We start from the raw sequence: 17,519 nt of genomic DNA on the forward strand, positions 1-17,519 counted from the left end.
TTATATGTGTTTAATAACATATTTTGATAAGAAATTATACATATTCTGTTCCTCCAAACAAATGGGATGCAGTTTGAAACATGTTTTATAATAATATATTTGTGTCTATTTTGATATACTTGTACTGTATGTTCGGCCTTTAGTTACATACAGGAATCGTGGAAAGCATATGTACTATTTTTTACGTCTTTGTGGTGTCAAAGTGTATCACACTAGCAATATTTCTGGTAGCACTATTTATGTGATTAGTAATGTTTACTGTCCTTGAAGTCCTGTGGAAATGATCCAATCAATAAATGTAGTACTATGCTATACTTTACTGTTTGTGGATGCACCCTTTCATACCGTGTTGCTTTGACTGGTCATGCTTGTTTTGTCAGTTAGTGCACTGGTTCACAACCTGGGGGTCCTCTTGATTTTAAGATTTAAAAATATATGGATATATATATGGATTTTATTCAATTCTAGGGAGAAAACTAACAGAAATTCTTATTTTTGAAGTTTGGATTATTTTCTTATCTCACAGGATAAGGGCACAGTAAAGACCTCAACACACGCTATACCATATGGCCAAAAGTATTGTGCCACTCCTCTTAATCATTGAATTCAGTTGTTTCATTCAGTCCCATTGCCATAGGTGTATAATATCAAGCACCATGCAGTCTGTCTTTACAAACATGTGTGAAAGAATGGCTCGTTCTTCAGAGCTCACTGAACGTGCTTCTGTAACAGGATGCACCCTTTCAACATGTCAGTTTGTGAAACGTCTTCTCTCCCAGATATTCCACAATCAACTGTAAGTGGTGTTATCGCAAACTGGAAACGTTTAGGAATTAGGAAATGAATCAGATTTTTTAAGCAATAAGCCTCAGCGACCCTACTCTGTAACTTTACGTGGTCTGCCACTTCGTGGCTGAGTTGCTGAGGCTTATTGCTTAAAAAATCTGATTCATTTTACCATCTTAAGTCATTCTGGACAATTCTATGCTTCCAACTTTGTGGAAACAGTTTGGGGAAGAACCTTCTCTTTTCCAGCATGACTGTGCCCAGTGCACAAAGCAAGGTCCATAAAGGCATGGTGTGATGAGTTTGGTGTGGAAGAACTTGACTGGCCTGCACAGAGAACCTGACCTCAACCTCATTGAACACCTTTGCGATGAACTAGAACAGAGATTGCGAGACAGGTCCTCTCGTCCAACATCTGACCTTACAAATGCTCTTCTGGATGAACGAGCAAACATTGCCACAGACACGCTCTTGTAGAACGCCTTCCCAGAAGAGTGGAAGCTGTTATAGCTGCAAAGGGGGACTTCATATTAATGCCTATGAATTTGGAATGGGATGTCATAAAAGTGTAATGTCCTGTATGTGTAATGTGTAGGTGGCCCAATATTTTTGTCCATATAGAGTATATTCACAGAGCCCACCCTTTCTGCTAAACAGGCTCATCCTGCATATGATTGTTGAACAAAAAAGAACATAAAAGAGATAGAGAATCATATTAAAAGTTCCTGAAAATAACAGTAAAACTCCTCTCTGATGCAATAATCTGCTCAAGATTCATCCAAATTGGTAGTTTTGCACAGACTTCCTGCAGTTCTTGCGTTCACTATTTGGGTTAAGTGTACAGTTTCATCAGTTGTTCTGCACAGTTATTGTTATGCATTGAGTATAATATGAAATATCCATAGAATATGTCACTTAGTCAGGTCAGTTTACGCAACGATAGAGAATGGGTCTCTTAGAGGAAAATGTTGGATACCCCTGACATGAGTAGCACCTGCAGCCACAAGAGGGCACCACATACCCACTGACGAAGTCCTCCCCATGATGCACTCTGCTGCTGCATAGATTACACTGGAGTAGGCAGTTGCAGACTGTCGGAGCTGGATCTTTGGCTCATTAGCACAGACCTAGTATACAATCCACATTTTAATCTTGATTTACAGCAGAAACACCACTTATATAAAAAAAAGCACATTTATTGTGTTTAATATATTTAGGAAGAATGTCAAAACTATTAGAGTAGATTCATAAAATAAAAAGATACATTTTGGAGTATTCATAAGATGTTTGGAGTCCTGGCTTCTACTGTACTATTATTTAAATAGATATTCATTTGATTGTTAGAAATCTTGACCAAAGCTTATTCTTTACACCAGAAGAAGGAAGCTCTGCGTGGCTCTAACGGCTGATCCGAGAGGTGCTCTTTAGTCGGGCAGGTGAAGGTGCAAACAGGATCCAGGAAGTCTGACTGTGTATATGCTAAGTGCTGCAAACAACAATTTGGAAAAAGCCCCAGGCACTCTGTTTTCAGGTGAAATTATATAATAAATGTATTGTTCGAGCAAGAATAAATAGATTGCCTGTATGCTCAAAGAATACATTTATAATAATATTTCAGCTGAAGTCTGAGTGCCTTTGTTTCCATGGTTATCTGCACCACTCAATATACAGCAAGACTTCCTGGATCCATATTTATTCTTATGTTTTATCATTTTTAAACAAAGCTCTGTGTCTTTGGCTCACAACACAATTCGGACACTGCTTTATAACACGACGCTGTACACTATGCTTTCACTGAGATCTGGTGTAGTGTTGGGAAGGTTATTTTAGAAATGTAATAGGTTACATATTACTAGTTACCCTGTTATAAGTAATGTAGCTATTTTAATACATTCATTAAAGTAATGTTACTTATTACATTTTATTACTTTTTGATTACTTTACAAATGTTTTACACTGGTCAATAAAGCTGATACTAAAGTTAAATCAGGCAGTGTAAACCTCAACAGCACACAATATTGATTACTTTCAAACGTATATTACTTCTTCAATATAACTTGGATTCAGATTTGAACAGAGCAACAGAATAAAAGTTATATTCTACAAATAAGCTTCGTACCAAAAATTACATATTTTGCTCAGTTCCTGATTACAATTACATTTATATTGTAATTTAATTACATAACTCCATTACATGTAACTAGTTACTCCCCAACACTGTATGTTTCAGATGTTCAGTGTTTACACAAGACACACAGAAGTGTTTACAGTGACACGTCCTTTTTCACAGTACACAGTAGATGCTACAGTAACAGCATAACTGGAGATTGTGTTCAGGTCTTTCATCTGGGTATTGTTTGGCTCACACATTATTGGTTGCGTCTCATTGGCTGCAATGATGTCCATTCAATAACTAAATTTGACGTATCAGGACATCTGGAATTGACATCTGCGAATGAAGTAGGTTAACAGGTGTGACAAAACATTTAAAGATATGTTTGGTTTTTGGTGGATTGTCACAAGCACTGTAATTAGATACCATTTTGCGGTACTTGTGTGTTACTTGAGATTTATATTTCTTGTTTTATATTTCTATTCCACTACAATTCAGAGGAAAGTATTGTCATAAAAAAAAAAAATTATGGGGTATTCAGGTTTCATGAAACTTAATAAAATATCATACATTGGCATATTAGACATTACATCATAACATCACATAAAGCTACACATTAACACCTAAAAGGGGAAAAAGTACAATACCTTATTCTGTTATCAAACAATCAAACACAAAAATATATTTACCTATAGAAATAAAATAAAGTAAAGAACACTAAGACAAAATAGTTATATTTATTAATTGATATCTTTTGTTACTTTGAAGATTAAGATTAATAATATGAAAATGTAATACGCAAATGAGAATCAGAATGAGTACTTTTGGATACTTTAAGTTCATTTGAATTCTAATACTTTTGTACTTTTACTTTTTAAATTTTGAATGCAGGATTTTACGCTGTGGTATTTCTACTTAAAATGTTTGAGTGCTTCACCCACCACTGATGAAGGGTTGGATGACATAACAATGAACAATAAACATGCAGTATATTATGCTGGAGGTGTTTTTTAATTTGTGAGTTTATCAATAAGATAAACAATCACATACACATTTACAAGAATACTATACGTGATATTGTTGCATTTCTACTTACACTACATGTGTGTTTGGATCAAAACAGAATGAGGTTGTTTCATTGTTTGACTTTGGAGAAGAAATGTAAAGTATGCTGTCGGCCAACTCCTCTTTGTGCCACTTTCCCCCCCGGTCATGTCATTATCTTCTCACTGAGTACTGTCTGCATTCCACAAGCTGACTGCAGTGAACACTTGTAGATTAACCTGCAAAGCCCATGTTTTTCCTGCTTTACCATGGCATGCTTGTGATTAGTATTTCAGTTTCATGACTCCAGGCTGGCCATAGCCTTTCCCCTCTATTCATTACAGTAACCCAATAGGGCTCTCCGTCCTACAACGAGTGCTGATCAATGATTCCTCCTGGCTTCTGAAAGCTTTTAGGAGAATGATCTTTCAGTCCTGGGCAGGGGTCCAAACAGGCTCTTGAAAATACCAAACGTCCATCTCTGCCTCCACCCTCCCCTGTCCGTAGTGGTAACTTTCTCCTCTGTTGTATAGTATTACAACTCTGTTTTACTGGAAGTCTCTTGCTTGGCTGCTTGCCAAGTTTGTATCTGGACACAGCTGAGATGAAGGTGACATGGTTTTATGTTTACTCCTTTGTGTAATCATCGATTATGAAAAAACACTTGAATCAAATGTTTCCATTGCTAAATTTAAAAATGTTTAAATGTAAAGTCTGTCTGGTGAGTGGAAAAAGGCTGAGCAAGCGTCACATTTCTCTCTAACGATTATTCCGCAGGGATAAAATAGCAACCACAACAAGCAAGAGAATAAGGACATGTTTATGAGTTATGACGGACAGGTTCCTGTATCAGATATGTATGCACAAATGCATGTAAATAGCACCTATGTGTGCACGTGAGTTTGTGTGCTTTTTTCTTTAACGATCGATAGCAAGTAGCATGATAAACACGAGCACATTCAGAACTCTCCCCTCAGCTTCCTTTGGAGACTGGTGTCAGGCGAGCTCTAGTCACAGTGCCATCCTTTCACAGTACAGTCCTGTTTTGCAATAATTCAATTTGGCAAATCACTACTTGTATCTGTCCATGCTGTTAAGACTATAACAGTCCACAAATGAACACAAGAGGCTCCTCAAACCAGGGTTACTCATTGTCAAATCAAGTCTTACAGCTTTTCTTGTTCCATGGAACATGATAGCCAAGTCACATTGCCATTGTGCAAAGTGTTACCAGTGTGGCTTGAATAGAAAACAATGAGCAATACAATTGAAAAATTGACTGTGTTTTTATTTTATGCAACATATTTGTCTTTGAATTATGGTTTAATTAGGTAAGATCAGTGGACACACATTTTCCAATAGGTCTGTTTTACTATTCACCTATTTTGTTTACATACTTTTGCAAGAGATAATAATATTCACATATTCTTTTACCTACTTTTTGAATAAGTAAAACTATCTACTTATTCTAATAACTATAGGATTTAGATAACAATCCACCATTTCATCTGTCATGGAATTGCATAATGTAAAAAAAATAAAAAATGACTTTTACATTGCACCACATGGTGTGAACATTTAACTACAAAGTTAAACCTGGTGATTGCTTGATTGTTATCAGAGAGAAGCAGTTATTGAGAGATGACTCAATAATTGCTTCCACTTATCTAGTACTTGTTGCATTCATGTAATATCGTAATTATTTGTACTATTGCGCATGATGAAGAATATTCTGTAGTACTCAAGGGATATTAGATATTCTATGAAGATATAAGCAGTGTGAACATTTGATGATAAAACATTTTGTGATACACTATTATCTACTCTGTAGAATTTAATATGGTGAGATACATTCATGTTGTGTTTTTATATTCACTCTATTATTTATTGTGGGTTTTTTTGTATTTCACTTGCTTTTTCTTATCTAATATCACAACACCTGTCACTCTAGTAATCTAACAGAAAGTAGGCCCTAGCTATGTGGTTGATTTCTAAAAGCTACAGGAACTTTGTTTTAATCCAAAATCAAAAACTCGTAAATCTGGTATGGAGATGTGCCGCATTAATTACGTTAATGTGATAAAACTATATAGACAACACAGTTGTTCGAGCAGCACTTGAAGGCAGCACGTCTCAATACAGGAAGTCTTGAAACTTTTCAGCCTAGTGGCAAACTTGTCATCCGCATCTCTCTGTGCACGCACGTCTGCCGTTTGTATGTGTGGGAGTCTGAAGATGGTGAGAAAACGTTCACGTTGATATCGAAAGACAGTTTTTTCTTAGAAGGAGAGGAAGGAGGATATATGCCACATATACACCGCTAACTGCGAATACACTGAACATTTAGCTCCAACATTTCTCTCTGGCTGTTTCGACACTGCGTTTGGACCCGTTTTGAACATCGATATGTGGGAACAGGAGGAATTTGCAAAACACTGGAGGAATGAATTTCCCGACGGAAAAGTACCCAAAATGGATTTGAAGTCTGTAGAAGACATCGAGTCGGAGCTGGAGACGAGTAAAGGCAACTTGAAGAGGCTCCAGAAGGCTCTGGCGGAGGAGAAATTCAAGGTGATCTACCTGCAGACCACCATGGCTCGGCAGAAGAGAAACGAGCCGGAAAGGTTTGACGGCAAAGATGGAAACTTAAACGCCGAAACATTTGCCTTTTCTAAGACTGGGAATATTAGGAAACCGCAGCTGCGGGATGATGAGGGCGACGGGCAGAGGACCAAGGTGTCCGACTCAGGAGGCGTGAAGCACCACGCAGCAGGTAACATAGCGGGGGTCATGAGCTCCTTCGGGCGGGACCGGAGCAGGTTCAGCGGCAAGACAGGTAAGCCCGTTCCTATCCCTGTCCCGCCACGCAAGCCCAACTTTCAGAGACGGGACACGGCCCCACCTGGCGTCGCTCAACCGAATGATAACGAGGTGGTCAGCGACCGAGAATACGAGGATACGGAGCTGAATGAAAATTTCGTCAGGAGTAATTTGTTGGCACCAAAGATAGTCGTCATGGACAACCAGAGGACGTCCAGCGCATTCCGGGACACCCGGAGGCCTTTCCGCCATAGCAGGGACTTTGACTCCGGCGACGACGGCAGGCTGTCCCCGTCCTTCACGCACATTCAATGCAGAACGTCCCGCGGCTCCGGATGCAGCACCCCTGACAGGAGGAGTGACGGGTACCTGAGCTCCGATCACGACGACAACTCTTCTGCAGGTAGGAATTTTAGTGTCAACACTACCACTGCTCTTATTGCTGGAGATAAAACGATGAATGCAAATGAAATGCTACACTATTACTTTAATAATTAAGATTACATGGCATAACACAACCAATCTGTGCAATCGATGACATTGGGTTTCTTGTTTAATGAGACCCAGGGTGAGGATCAGGCATAAGTAGAGCTAATTCACTTTTAGTGTAGCAAGGGGCATGACAGCAGGTAATTAAAGACATCTTGAGTGCAGCAAATGGCAATACATAGGGGAACTAAAACATCTATATGCTCTATCTATATGGCATATTTAAATACACAATGGGTCATCAACAAATGCATGTGTTGCATTTGACTTTGATCACCTCAGTGTGCACAGACTGACCAGCTGGTCAATATTTTAGCTAATCCACAGTAACTAACAATTGATCAACAATGTTATGGGATGTCTGACCGTGTGTTGATGTGTTGTTTCTTCCTGCTGTCGCTCGCCAGCTCCTCCATTTGGAGCGGACATCATGAAACAAAAGAGACCCTGCCTAAGTTTGGCTCAGGACCAGACTTAAACTAACTGGTGTTGTAGATCTGACGCTTGATTTACCTTTTTGCCACAAAATCTGCTCCAATGTAACATTTTTCAGGTAGAAGCAAAACAGGAAAACATAATCAACCACAGTACTAATAAGGACGTTTTTGTTATTTCTTCCTCTGCTCCAGCATCACATTGCTTTTTTAATCATGTAGACTAGTGGTTTACCTCAGACTGGCCAAAGGTGTGCTGTTGGTGCTGTATGTCAATAGAGCTTTTGTGTGTGTGTGTGTGTGTGTGTGTGTGTGTGTGTGTGTGTGTGTGTGTGTGTGTGTGTGTGTGTGTGTGTGTGTGTGTGTGTGTGTGTGTGTGTGTGTAGCCATCCACATTAAGTAGTCTCTCTAGGAACATGACCTTGTGCAACAGATTTCTCAATTGTGTTAGATCAGCTCTAAGGTGCAGCAGCAGTGCAGTTGGGAGCGGGAGCTAAGGGAAGTGTCGAGACCTCAGATTATACTTAAATTCACAGATTAAGATAAAGACAAGTGGGATGGAAGCAACCCCAAGATTGTCTTAACAGTAAAAGTAAGTACTATATAATGATTTCTGCACAGCAGGTTAAATGTAAATGAGGTTAATTTAATGTATATACTTATAGAGAGTGAGTGCAACTTTATTTGTATGAAGCTCACTGACAAGCTTTGGGTTACAAAGTGACTTAAAGTAATAGTTTTAACATTTTGGAACGTGCTCATTCACTAAGAGTTAGAAGAGAAGATTGATAACACTCTCATGTCTGTATATAGGTGCCATAGTTCAGTTCGTTTAGCTGAGCACAACGACTGGAAGCAGCTAGTCTGGCTCTGTCTAATGGTAACAAAATACATTTTCCACCTCTTCTGAAGGCTGAAGGGGGCGTGACGGATAAACGACACAAAAATGCGATGTGTAACTTGACCTAATACAACATCTTTGCGTTAAAGTAATAATATGAAGGCTAATCCAGGATGTAGGATTCACACAAATGATGCTGTGCCATTACTTTGATACTTCCTCTTTGCAGTTTGGCAATATTGACGGAAATTGTCAGGATGCCATGAGTAAAGACTGAATGACAAACTTGAACATGAAAATAGATTGAGGAAGGCTTTTTGAGCAGACAAAACATTTTTTGTGACACATCCTTGTGATGTCCATAAGCTTTATGGGAAGAGTTAGTACTAATTATTAGCTCATTGTTTAAATGTTTGTATTTCTATTGATGACATTTAATGCTATCTAAAGGGATTTGCTGGATAATAACTGGTCTGGATTAGATAAAAGGATTTAGGGAAATTAATGGCTTTACTATTTGAAACGAGAATCCCAAAATATAGAAGTATTAGCAGCTCGAGACCTTCAGGTCCAGTGATTCCTCTCAGTAACAGCTAGACACCAGCGCCATGAAGACTGACGCTGAAGAGGAATTGCATGATTACATGTTGAAATCATTTTATTAAGCAAAAGTGGAAAATCCTATTTGTCATATTTCAGGGCTGCCATTTAATGTCACACCTTTGTTGAAATGTCGTACTTTAAGGAGAAGTGGTTAGAAAGGGCTCTAAAAGAAAGACATTAGACATGGCTCAATGTGATAGCTTACTATGTCTCTCATATCTTAAATACAAAATTGGATGAACCAAGAAAATGAAAAGAAAACAACGGCATTGTTTATTAACCATGACGTCCTGTTTGTCTTCCATTTCAGTTATTAGGGGATGTATTTTCCCATAAACCTGTGGGTCAGTAAAGATAAGCAGCACTTACTGTAAATCTCCTAATCTAGTCCATCTTTGTTGTCCAGCAGGATAATGATGTTTTGCTCTGAACTGGGATAATCAGTGGAAAGACTTCATTAAACAATGGAGGGTGTGTAGAGCTGTGGGAAGAACTAGAAACATTTTCGGGGCCTCTGCCCACTTGGCTGTGAGATCAAGCTTTTTAATTGACGTAACAGCAGTTGTCTGGCTCCTGGTCACTTGACATTATGGGATGCAGTCCTCACTTACTCCCACACGCACATACACACCACCAGTGGGCTCATTCCAGGGGTCTTGCTCATGCTGATGCCTTTTGTGTAACGTGCATTTCCCGAGAAGAGTATATCCATCAGGCCATGATGTGTGTCTGAAGCTATAGGTCTGGCCTCTCTGTATGCCGTGATTCACCTCTGATTCATAGCACAGTGTTGGTCTAAACCGGCAGTTATCCTCTGTTATTTTAAGATCTAAGCATAGGCTTGTTTGAATTTGATTATGCTGCAGATTTAAAAAAGGAGTCTGAAAACTGAAAATAGTTTTCTTCACGGGTGTTTGTTCTGCATTAGCTCAGTCCAGTCGTGGTAGAATACAGCGGACCGATCTACAGTATTAGGAGTGATGGACAGACTCCAGATCTTTAGTTTTCTTAACTATTCAAAGCATTTCTATGTAGAATTAGCAAGAATAATGGAGAATGAGGGAGTATGTGTAATACCTTGTTTATTTTTTTTTATCTCCCTGCAAGTTTGATCTACATAGAGGTGCACGCCTCCCAGTAAAGTGATGACTCGATGTTTAATTGTTGATAACATTTCTGCCGGCAAAGTAAATGTGATCGTTTACTTAAAGTTCATTGGGTCGATTCATTGAGAGCTGTTTGTTCTTGAGTTATTTTGCCAACAGGATGGGCGAGCTGAGAGCACTGTTTCTTGTTCCTCTTACTTAAAATGCACTTCTCCGTCAGCTGGTAGTTCAGAAAATAGCCTGGTGAGGAAAAAAGGTTGCGCCTAAAGTTCAGCACACTATACTTCCATTCAATTGTGTAGCAGTTTCTAGATAAAGACGTATTTAGCTATGAAATTCTGTAACAGTACAATTCTGTCACAAGCGAGATCTGATAATGTAATTATTTAAAAAAAAACCTTGCGGACGACATGTTAAGATGAGTTGAGATGACATAAATAGTAATACTAACAAGAGATGTTCTGCACTAACAAGTATTTTGGTTCTCGACTGAATGTATCATTTTAGAATTAAAGTCTTTGGAGTGAAGGTCCTGTCAAAATCTACAATTAGGAAACATGTTTAATGTTAGCACTGCAGTGCGGAGGTCGATCTGTTAGACCCGAGGTGTAAATGCACAGATTTGTCATATTCATGATTTTCACCCCATTCTACACACAGGAATTATGTCATAGGAAATTATTTTCCCCAAAAATTTGACGGGTTTATTATATTGAATACAACTGTATCATGACCAGGCATGCTTGGCAGCACTTGCTGTGTCATCCAGGTCAAGTTTAAACGTCTTTGTGTATTGTAGGCATAAGGAAAAAAGAACACACTGATTTTTATTTTTTATGATTCTTACATGGTTGGCCACTAGATGTGCTCAGAAAGAAGAACTGCTGAACAAACCTGTTCTTGTCACTCTACTAGAGAGTAATTGCTGAATATGACACACATATTTCTTCGTTTGCTCTTTCTTCCCTCAGATAAGCAAGGCTTGTCCAGGCCCGTCCTGAATAGCATGTGCAGCAGGGGAACATGTCATATTGTTTCCAATCCATGGTGTGAATGGCAGCTAAGACTGTTTGATTTGTGCTTTTCTCATAAACCTGTGAAATGAAAGTTTTCAGGCTTTGAGGCCTCATTGAGTACACACTTCTGGTGTGTATTGTTACCGGTCAGTTTGAAGTGAAGGCTTTACGTTGTGGCAGACAGGCCTCTCAGAATGGCGGCAAAAGATCCCCATAAAACTGGCTCATTGGAGATATTCCCCCGGCAACACTGCTGTAGAGCTCGGGCACATAAAGGGAAGCGCAGGGCTCATATTATCATTCCTAATAGTTTTTCAGAAGATCTAGTGCTGAAACTAATACTTTATCAGTGCAAAATAATAATTGGTGGCAGCCCGTGTGATCCTTTTCTCTTGCACCCCAAGAGAGTGAAAATGTGATTTATTACGATCACAAATTCTGTTTTCTTACTTGCCCCTTTAATTATTGCCCCCTTGCAAAGCTTTGGTTTGCTGTAAAGATGTATCCACATAGTGATTTTACTGCTTGTTCACCATGAATAGAAGCATAATTCCTTTTATGTTCAATTACTTACATTTTTTAAATATATTTCTATATATTATATGGCCACCGTTAATGTACATCGACCCCTCTAACCTCCCGTTGAGCAGTATTGGGAGCAGTAGGACACTTTTCTTTTTTTTTTTACATTCTTCAAATCTAAAATCTCTTCGAAGTGAAGGCAGTGAAATAATCCTTGGCTTTAAATCCTTGAAAACTAAAGTACTATTTATGGTCTGACTTGTCCCTGTGTTACCTTGGTGATGAATGTGTCGTTGTGCAGGCAGACAGGATGTCTTTGTGAAAGAGGAGGAGGTGTGGGTTTTGCAGCATCATTGCTTGTTTTATAACATGGATGCAGCAGTTGACCCTAGTTCTATATCTGAGGTGTGAAATGCAAGGGTAGACCCTGCTGGGCAAATAAGATAACTTTAATATTGCCGATATGATCTCATATCTATATATACATGTAGCACAGTATGTACAAAGGTACATGCACACATACAAAAATCAAGTTCACAATCTGTTTCTCAGAATGTGTTACATGTTGCATCACAGTGTTCTCTGTTTTCTATACATCTCTTGAGACTGTTATATTTGTGATGGCAATCTGCAGCAACAACATGACATTCCAGGTCATTTCGCAGACGCTTTTATCCAGAGCGACTTACAGTGAACTAACTACAGGGACAGTCTCCCTGGAGCAACTCAGGGTTAAGCACCTTGCTCAGGGGCACAATGGTGGCAGCCCTGGTGTTGAACTCACAACCGTCTGGTGCTGTATTTGGAAGCCGTACCACGAGTAACAACCATAACCTGGTGACCTTAAGAGCTTTAAGCTTTTCTCAGTGTAATTACTGTCACCCACATAAAATCCTATGATATGCAGTCTGCTGACGTCAGCAGCCACAATCATTAACTGCTGAAACTGATGAGTGATGAAAGCGGTTGAGATGCCGGACCAGAGCCATCATGGGGATTATCATGGGGATTATCATTTTTGGATTCATTAGATAGATGTGACAAACTCACTCTCGTTAGACACAAATACATTTATTTGCAACGTTTCGGTGCTGGACCTTCATCAGGCAAAACCTTTAAGATTACGAAGTTACAATATAGTGATTTCATTGGTTAACTATCGGTGAAATGTTTGTGGTTGCACCCAGGGCACAAAATTAGCACCATTTACCAGCCAAATGCTGGTAAAATATGCAAGTGGCTAGTAGATTTGAGTCACTCAACAGGCAAAAAAAGCAATTTATCCGTTAATTTTGCATCCTGGTTTCACCTAATGAGGTAGAACACTGGGCCTTACTGATATTGTTTCCGCAAAGTTAGTAGCTTCATTACCGTACAGCTAGTCTGGTCCTGACAGCAATATGAACTCCATAAAAGTAGAGTTTTGTTAACGGTGCCTGATATCCCACCAGCTTACTGTTGAAGGGCCATTGGCTCACTGCCCTTTGTGCATGTGTGTGCGTCCATTCATAGAATCAACAAAGGCGTGGACCTCCCCAGGGGTTTACGATTCGGGACATAGCTAGGCTGGAAAGGTTTTTCACTTCAAGAGGAGCAGGGAAAGGCTACAGGCTGATGGTCATCTACACACAAAGCTGTACCCTCCATCCACTAACAAAAGCCCCTGCTACTGCTCCCATCTCCCCTGAGACTGGGCTTATCTGAATCAACCCCTCAATCGGCCTCTCTTTCCCTGAGTCAACCCATCTTGTAAACAAAAACTAGACAAACAAACTGGACCTGCTATCTCACTCACTGTGGTTCCTTCAGATTACGGCTTTGCGCTAGGATTTTACACCGGGGAAATGCAGAACTACAGGAAATGCAAACTCATAGTTCAAATCGAGTTGAGATGAGCAGCTGCAAGATACAGGGGCGGCAGAGAGTGGTTTTCCTGTCAGTTAACTGATTCACACAGCTCTGCTACAGCTCTGCTACAGCTCTGCTAAATGAAAAATAGCACTGGTGTGGCCTACATGAAAGTGACCTCAATAAATTGATCTCACTGTTGTTGAGTTGTGAATCCACAGAAATTATGGAGAAGCACATTAGATACAGGGCTAAAATGGAAATAATATGGAAAAAAAACACAGGTTATATTTAGCTAAAATAACACACCACAATCATTTCTACTGATACTCACGTCATCCTGTTCTCTCTGAAAGGTTCTCAGTGCTTAAGGGCGCTGGTATGATGAACACTGTAAATGTAATTTCTCTTGTGCTGTGTGTGAAGAGAGCTCAGTTCAAAGCAAGTTCTGTCATTTATTAATAAGCTTGTATGCAGTGCAAAAACTCCTGTTTTTATTGTTGATATTTAGACTTAAACTTCCTCTCAGTCTGAAATCAAAGAAAATACCACACCACCTCTGATTGGCTGACTGCCATTGCTGCCATGGAGACCCCAGTGTGTGGTAAGCTTGTGTGCGTGTGTATGTGTGTGTTTTCAGTGCTAATGGGCCCACAGTGACCTGCATTATTCTCTGACACACTGTCAGTGGGTGTGCGTGGCCACATGCAGTATCAGTTCATTACTTCCAAAGGTAGCTACTCCCACTTTGACTGGAGGAGGGTCAACTATTTAATTATGCACCCCCTGGAACTGTTGATGTTCATGGTTTAGATTTTCAAGTGTTCAACATTAAACAAATGAAGACATTGTGATTGAAATCATTAATTAAATTAGTTGTGCAAAATATATAAATAACCAACTATTTGTGAAATTATTGAAGAAATGATTCAAATTAAACTTTATTTTATGAAACTCTATTCACAAAATTAAGCCAGATAGCTCCTGTTAGCTAAAGCAACACAAAAGCTAAAGTTATTTTGAATTTACCATCTAGAGGCTGCTGCTGTACATAAACACAGTGTACAGACACAGTAACTAAACTTCTTTGGCTTTTAAGCTTTAACATTAGCTTAACAAGGCTTTTGATGCTACCTACCTAGCTGGCAAACTAGCGCGTAAACTCAGACTATTACTCAATTATCAAAGTGAAGAGCTGTGGTGGCTAGCTCCAGAGCGACCACAGGGAAAGACTCTCTGTCTTTTTGCTCTTTACAGAGTTGTGTCTCCGGTGAACATTTACAATCAAAACGCTGCATAGGTAACTCTGAATTAACCAGCTAATGTTAGCTGCTTACTTCCTTTTCATAAAAAAATATTTTCAATATATTTCTCTTTATTCTTTTAAAAAACATGTGCACAACTTATATTTGGGTCTGCAACCCGGCAAGATAAAGTCACATAGATAGACTGTGTAAAACCCAAATGAAGACACTGTATCAATCAAAACTATTTTACTAATGTTTATGTCATGCCTTAATTTATGCATCGACCATGTAGGATCAAGCTTCCGTTTTGAAAGTACGAGTCTAAAATCCTTATTCCACTCATTAACCACGGGGGAGAACTATGTAATGAAATGGTAATGAGTACAGTACTACAGTAAACTTGTAATAGCTTGTTCCTCTACACCTTAGAGAGAAGGACATTTCAATTGTTATTGAGAAACATTTTGCACATAGCGAGTTTCCTACCTCATACACAATTAAAGTTTTTGTCATGTTTTCTATCAGTAGTAGCATTTTAGGAGGATCACTTGTTGCAGAAGGAAGTTGGCCAGCGGTCAACATCTGCTGACTAGGACAGAAAACATGATCTGTTTTGTTCCTTGTTTGGCCAGTTCATATGGTTTAATGGGTATGAAGGAGACTGAAGTTGACATTTATCAACCACAAGTTCCTAATGCTAAGAGCGCTTAGTAAAACAAAAAGAGCCAAAATCTCAAAGTGTGTAGGATGATAGTGTATTAAATGTTCGGTAAACAAGTTGTGATTGCAGACTTTGGTCTTGTTCTGTCCCTGAATGTCGGGCTTGTGTTCTCCCTGCTGGTGTGTGAAGTTCTCACGGTGACGGCGTTACCGTGTCAGATGGCAGCAATGGGGACATTTTTTTTCTTGGATTGTCGTGGACCGTCTCCTCTATTAAAGAGACTTGCCTCAGACCTTTTGTGTGCATAGCTGTCACAGCAGGAGATGGTCTCAATAACTGACTTTCTTTTTTCCCTGAACACTAACTTATTCTTTCTCAGCACTACAAGAGATAATTCCTTGCCAGCCTTTGTCACTCCTTCCCTTCTGTGTCTTTCTCAAGAAAGCTTTTTTTGTTGTCAGCTACTCAACAAGGAATTAATGAAACATTGGCCTTCGCTGAAGTATAACGGTTTTAAAACACCTGTACTAAGAACATGGAGACATTCTCAGTTCTCTGGTCCAGGGTGGGCTGGTAAATGTCTTAAGGACTTCCTTTGCTACGCTCATCACTTTCACTTCCTCTTATTTCTAGGTGGGAATAGAAAGGGATGAACAAGACGAAGACACAGATGGGTGAATTGATAGTTTTACATGAATTGCATAATGGAAACCACTTGATGTTCTCGTTATTACGCAACATAACAATATTATAATAGTTGATTCTGTCAGGACAGGAACGCTTGCTTACTGGTTAGCTGACTAATGTGTGTCAGAGAAAGAAAAGAGTTTCGGGTCACAGGATCTCCCGATGTGGGTATTGAGTGTCATTATGTGTGTGTGTGTGTGTGTATGTGTTCCCATGTGGCAGCACTAGCTTTACTGAGCCTGCAGGTCTAGGGTTGAAGGTACAGGCATGGCATTATCCTTGGAAGAAGATCACTCCGGTAGAAAGTTGTGTCGTCCGTCCATTGTGTTCAAGCGGTTTGCTCCTTGAAACTCCTTGTGGGATCAGAAAATGAACTGAGAACAATGCTACATAGTGCTGTTTGCTTTCAGGATTAGATTTTAGGCCACACTAGTTCTGCAACTTTCCCAAACACTGTCAACACCGAAGCATTGTATTTGTATGTGACTTTTCACAGCCTCTACACAATTATAGTCAAACCAGGCAGTTCTGATTTGTTTTCCTATTAATTACATTACAGTTCATTTAGCTGATGCTTTTGTCCAAAGCGACGTACAAAAAGTGCAAACAATCATGGGGATACAACTCCGAACAGCAAGAATCTAAGTACAATAGCTTCAAATAGGTACAATTGTTTAAGTGAACACTGTCTTCAAATAGCCAGTTTGAAGTGCAACAACATAAGTGCAACATACAGAAACAATAGAATACAAATTGAACTATTAGCTATAAATAAGCCAAACAAATATAAGTGCAACATACAAAGAACAGTTATTTAGTTTTCTTCATTCGCCGAGGTGCAGTCGAAACAGGTGAGTTTTCAGTCTGTGCCGGAAGGTGTGAAGACTGTCTGCTGTTCTCACATCAATGGGGAGGTCGTTCCACTATTTTGGAGCCAGGATAGCAAACAGTCGGGTTTTGTTTGAGGGGAATCTGGGTCCCACTCGCAGTGAGAGAGTGGCGAGCCGATTGGTCGACGCAGAGTGAAGTGAACGCGCTGTGGTGTATGGTTCGACCATGGCCTGGATGTAGGAAGGGGCTGATCCATTCACAGCACGGTAGACCAGCACCAGAGTCTTGAAGCAGATTCGGGCCGCCACTGGTAGCCAGTGAAGGGAGCGGAGAAGCGGTGTAGTGTGGGAGAACTTGGGTAGATTGAAGACCAGTCGGGCTGCTGCATTCTGGATCAGCTGTAGAGGTTGAATGTCACATGCAGGCAGTCCAGCGAGGAGGGAGTTGCAGTAGTCAAGGCGTGAGATGACA

The 17,519-nt window shown here is 39.7% G+C and overlaps 1 protein-coding gene across 1 annotated transcript in view; it reads left to right on the forward strand.

Annotated features, from left to right (window-relative positions):
• The first annotated feature begins 6,104 nt into the window (after positions 1-6,104).
• The window catches only part of abr (ABR activator of RhoGEF and GTPase), a 123,634-nt gene continuing 112,219 nt past the window's right edge, over positions 6,105-17,519 (forward strand). Inside the window, exon 1 of the mRNA XM_029447365.1 lies at positions 6,105-7,166. Within this exon, the coding sequence (XP_029303225.1) occupies positions 6,350-7,166 (817 nt within the window). The 5' untranslated portion in view covers positions 6,105-6,349. The remainder of the gene's footprint in view (positions 7,167-17,519) is intronic.

Source organism: Cottoperca gobio, chromosome 14, assembly GCF_900634415.1.
Source record: "Cottoperca gobio chromosome 14, fCotGob3.1, whole genome shotgun sequence".
Taxonomy (NCBI): Eukaryota; Metazoa; Chordata; class Actinopteri; order Perciformes; family Bovichtidae; genus Cottoperca; species Cottoperca gobio.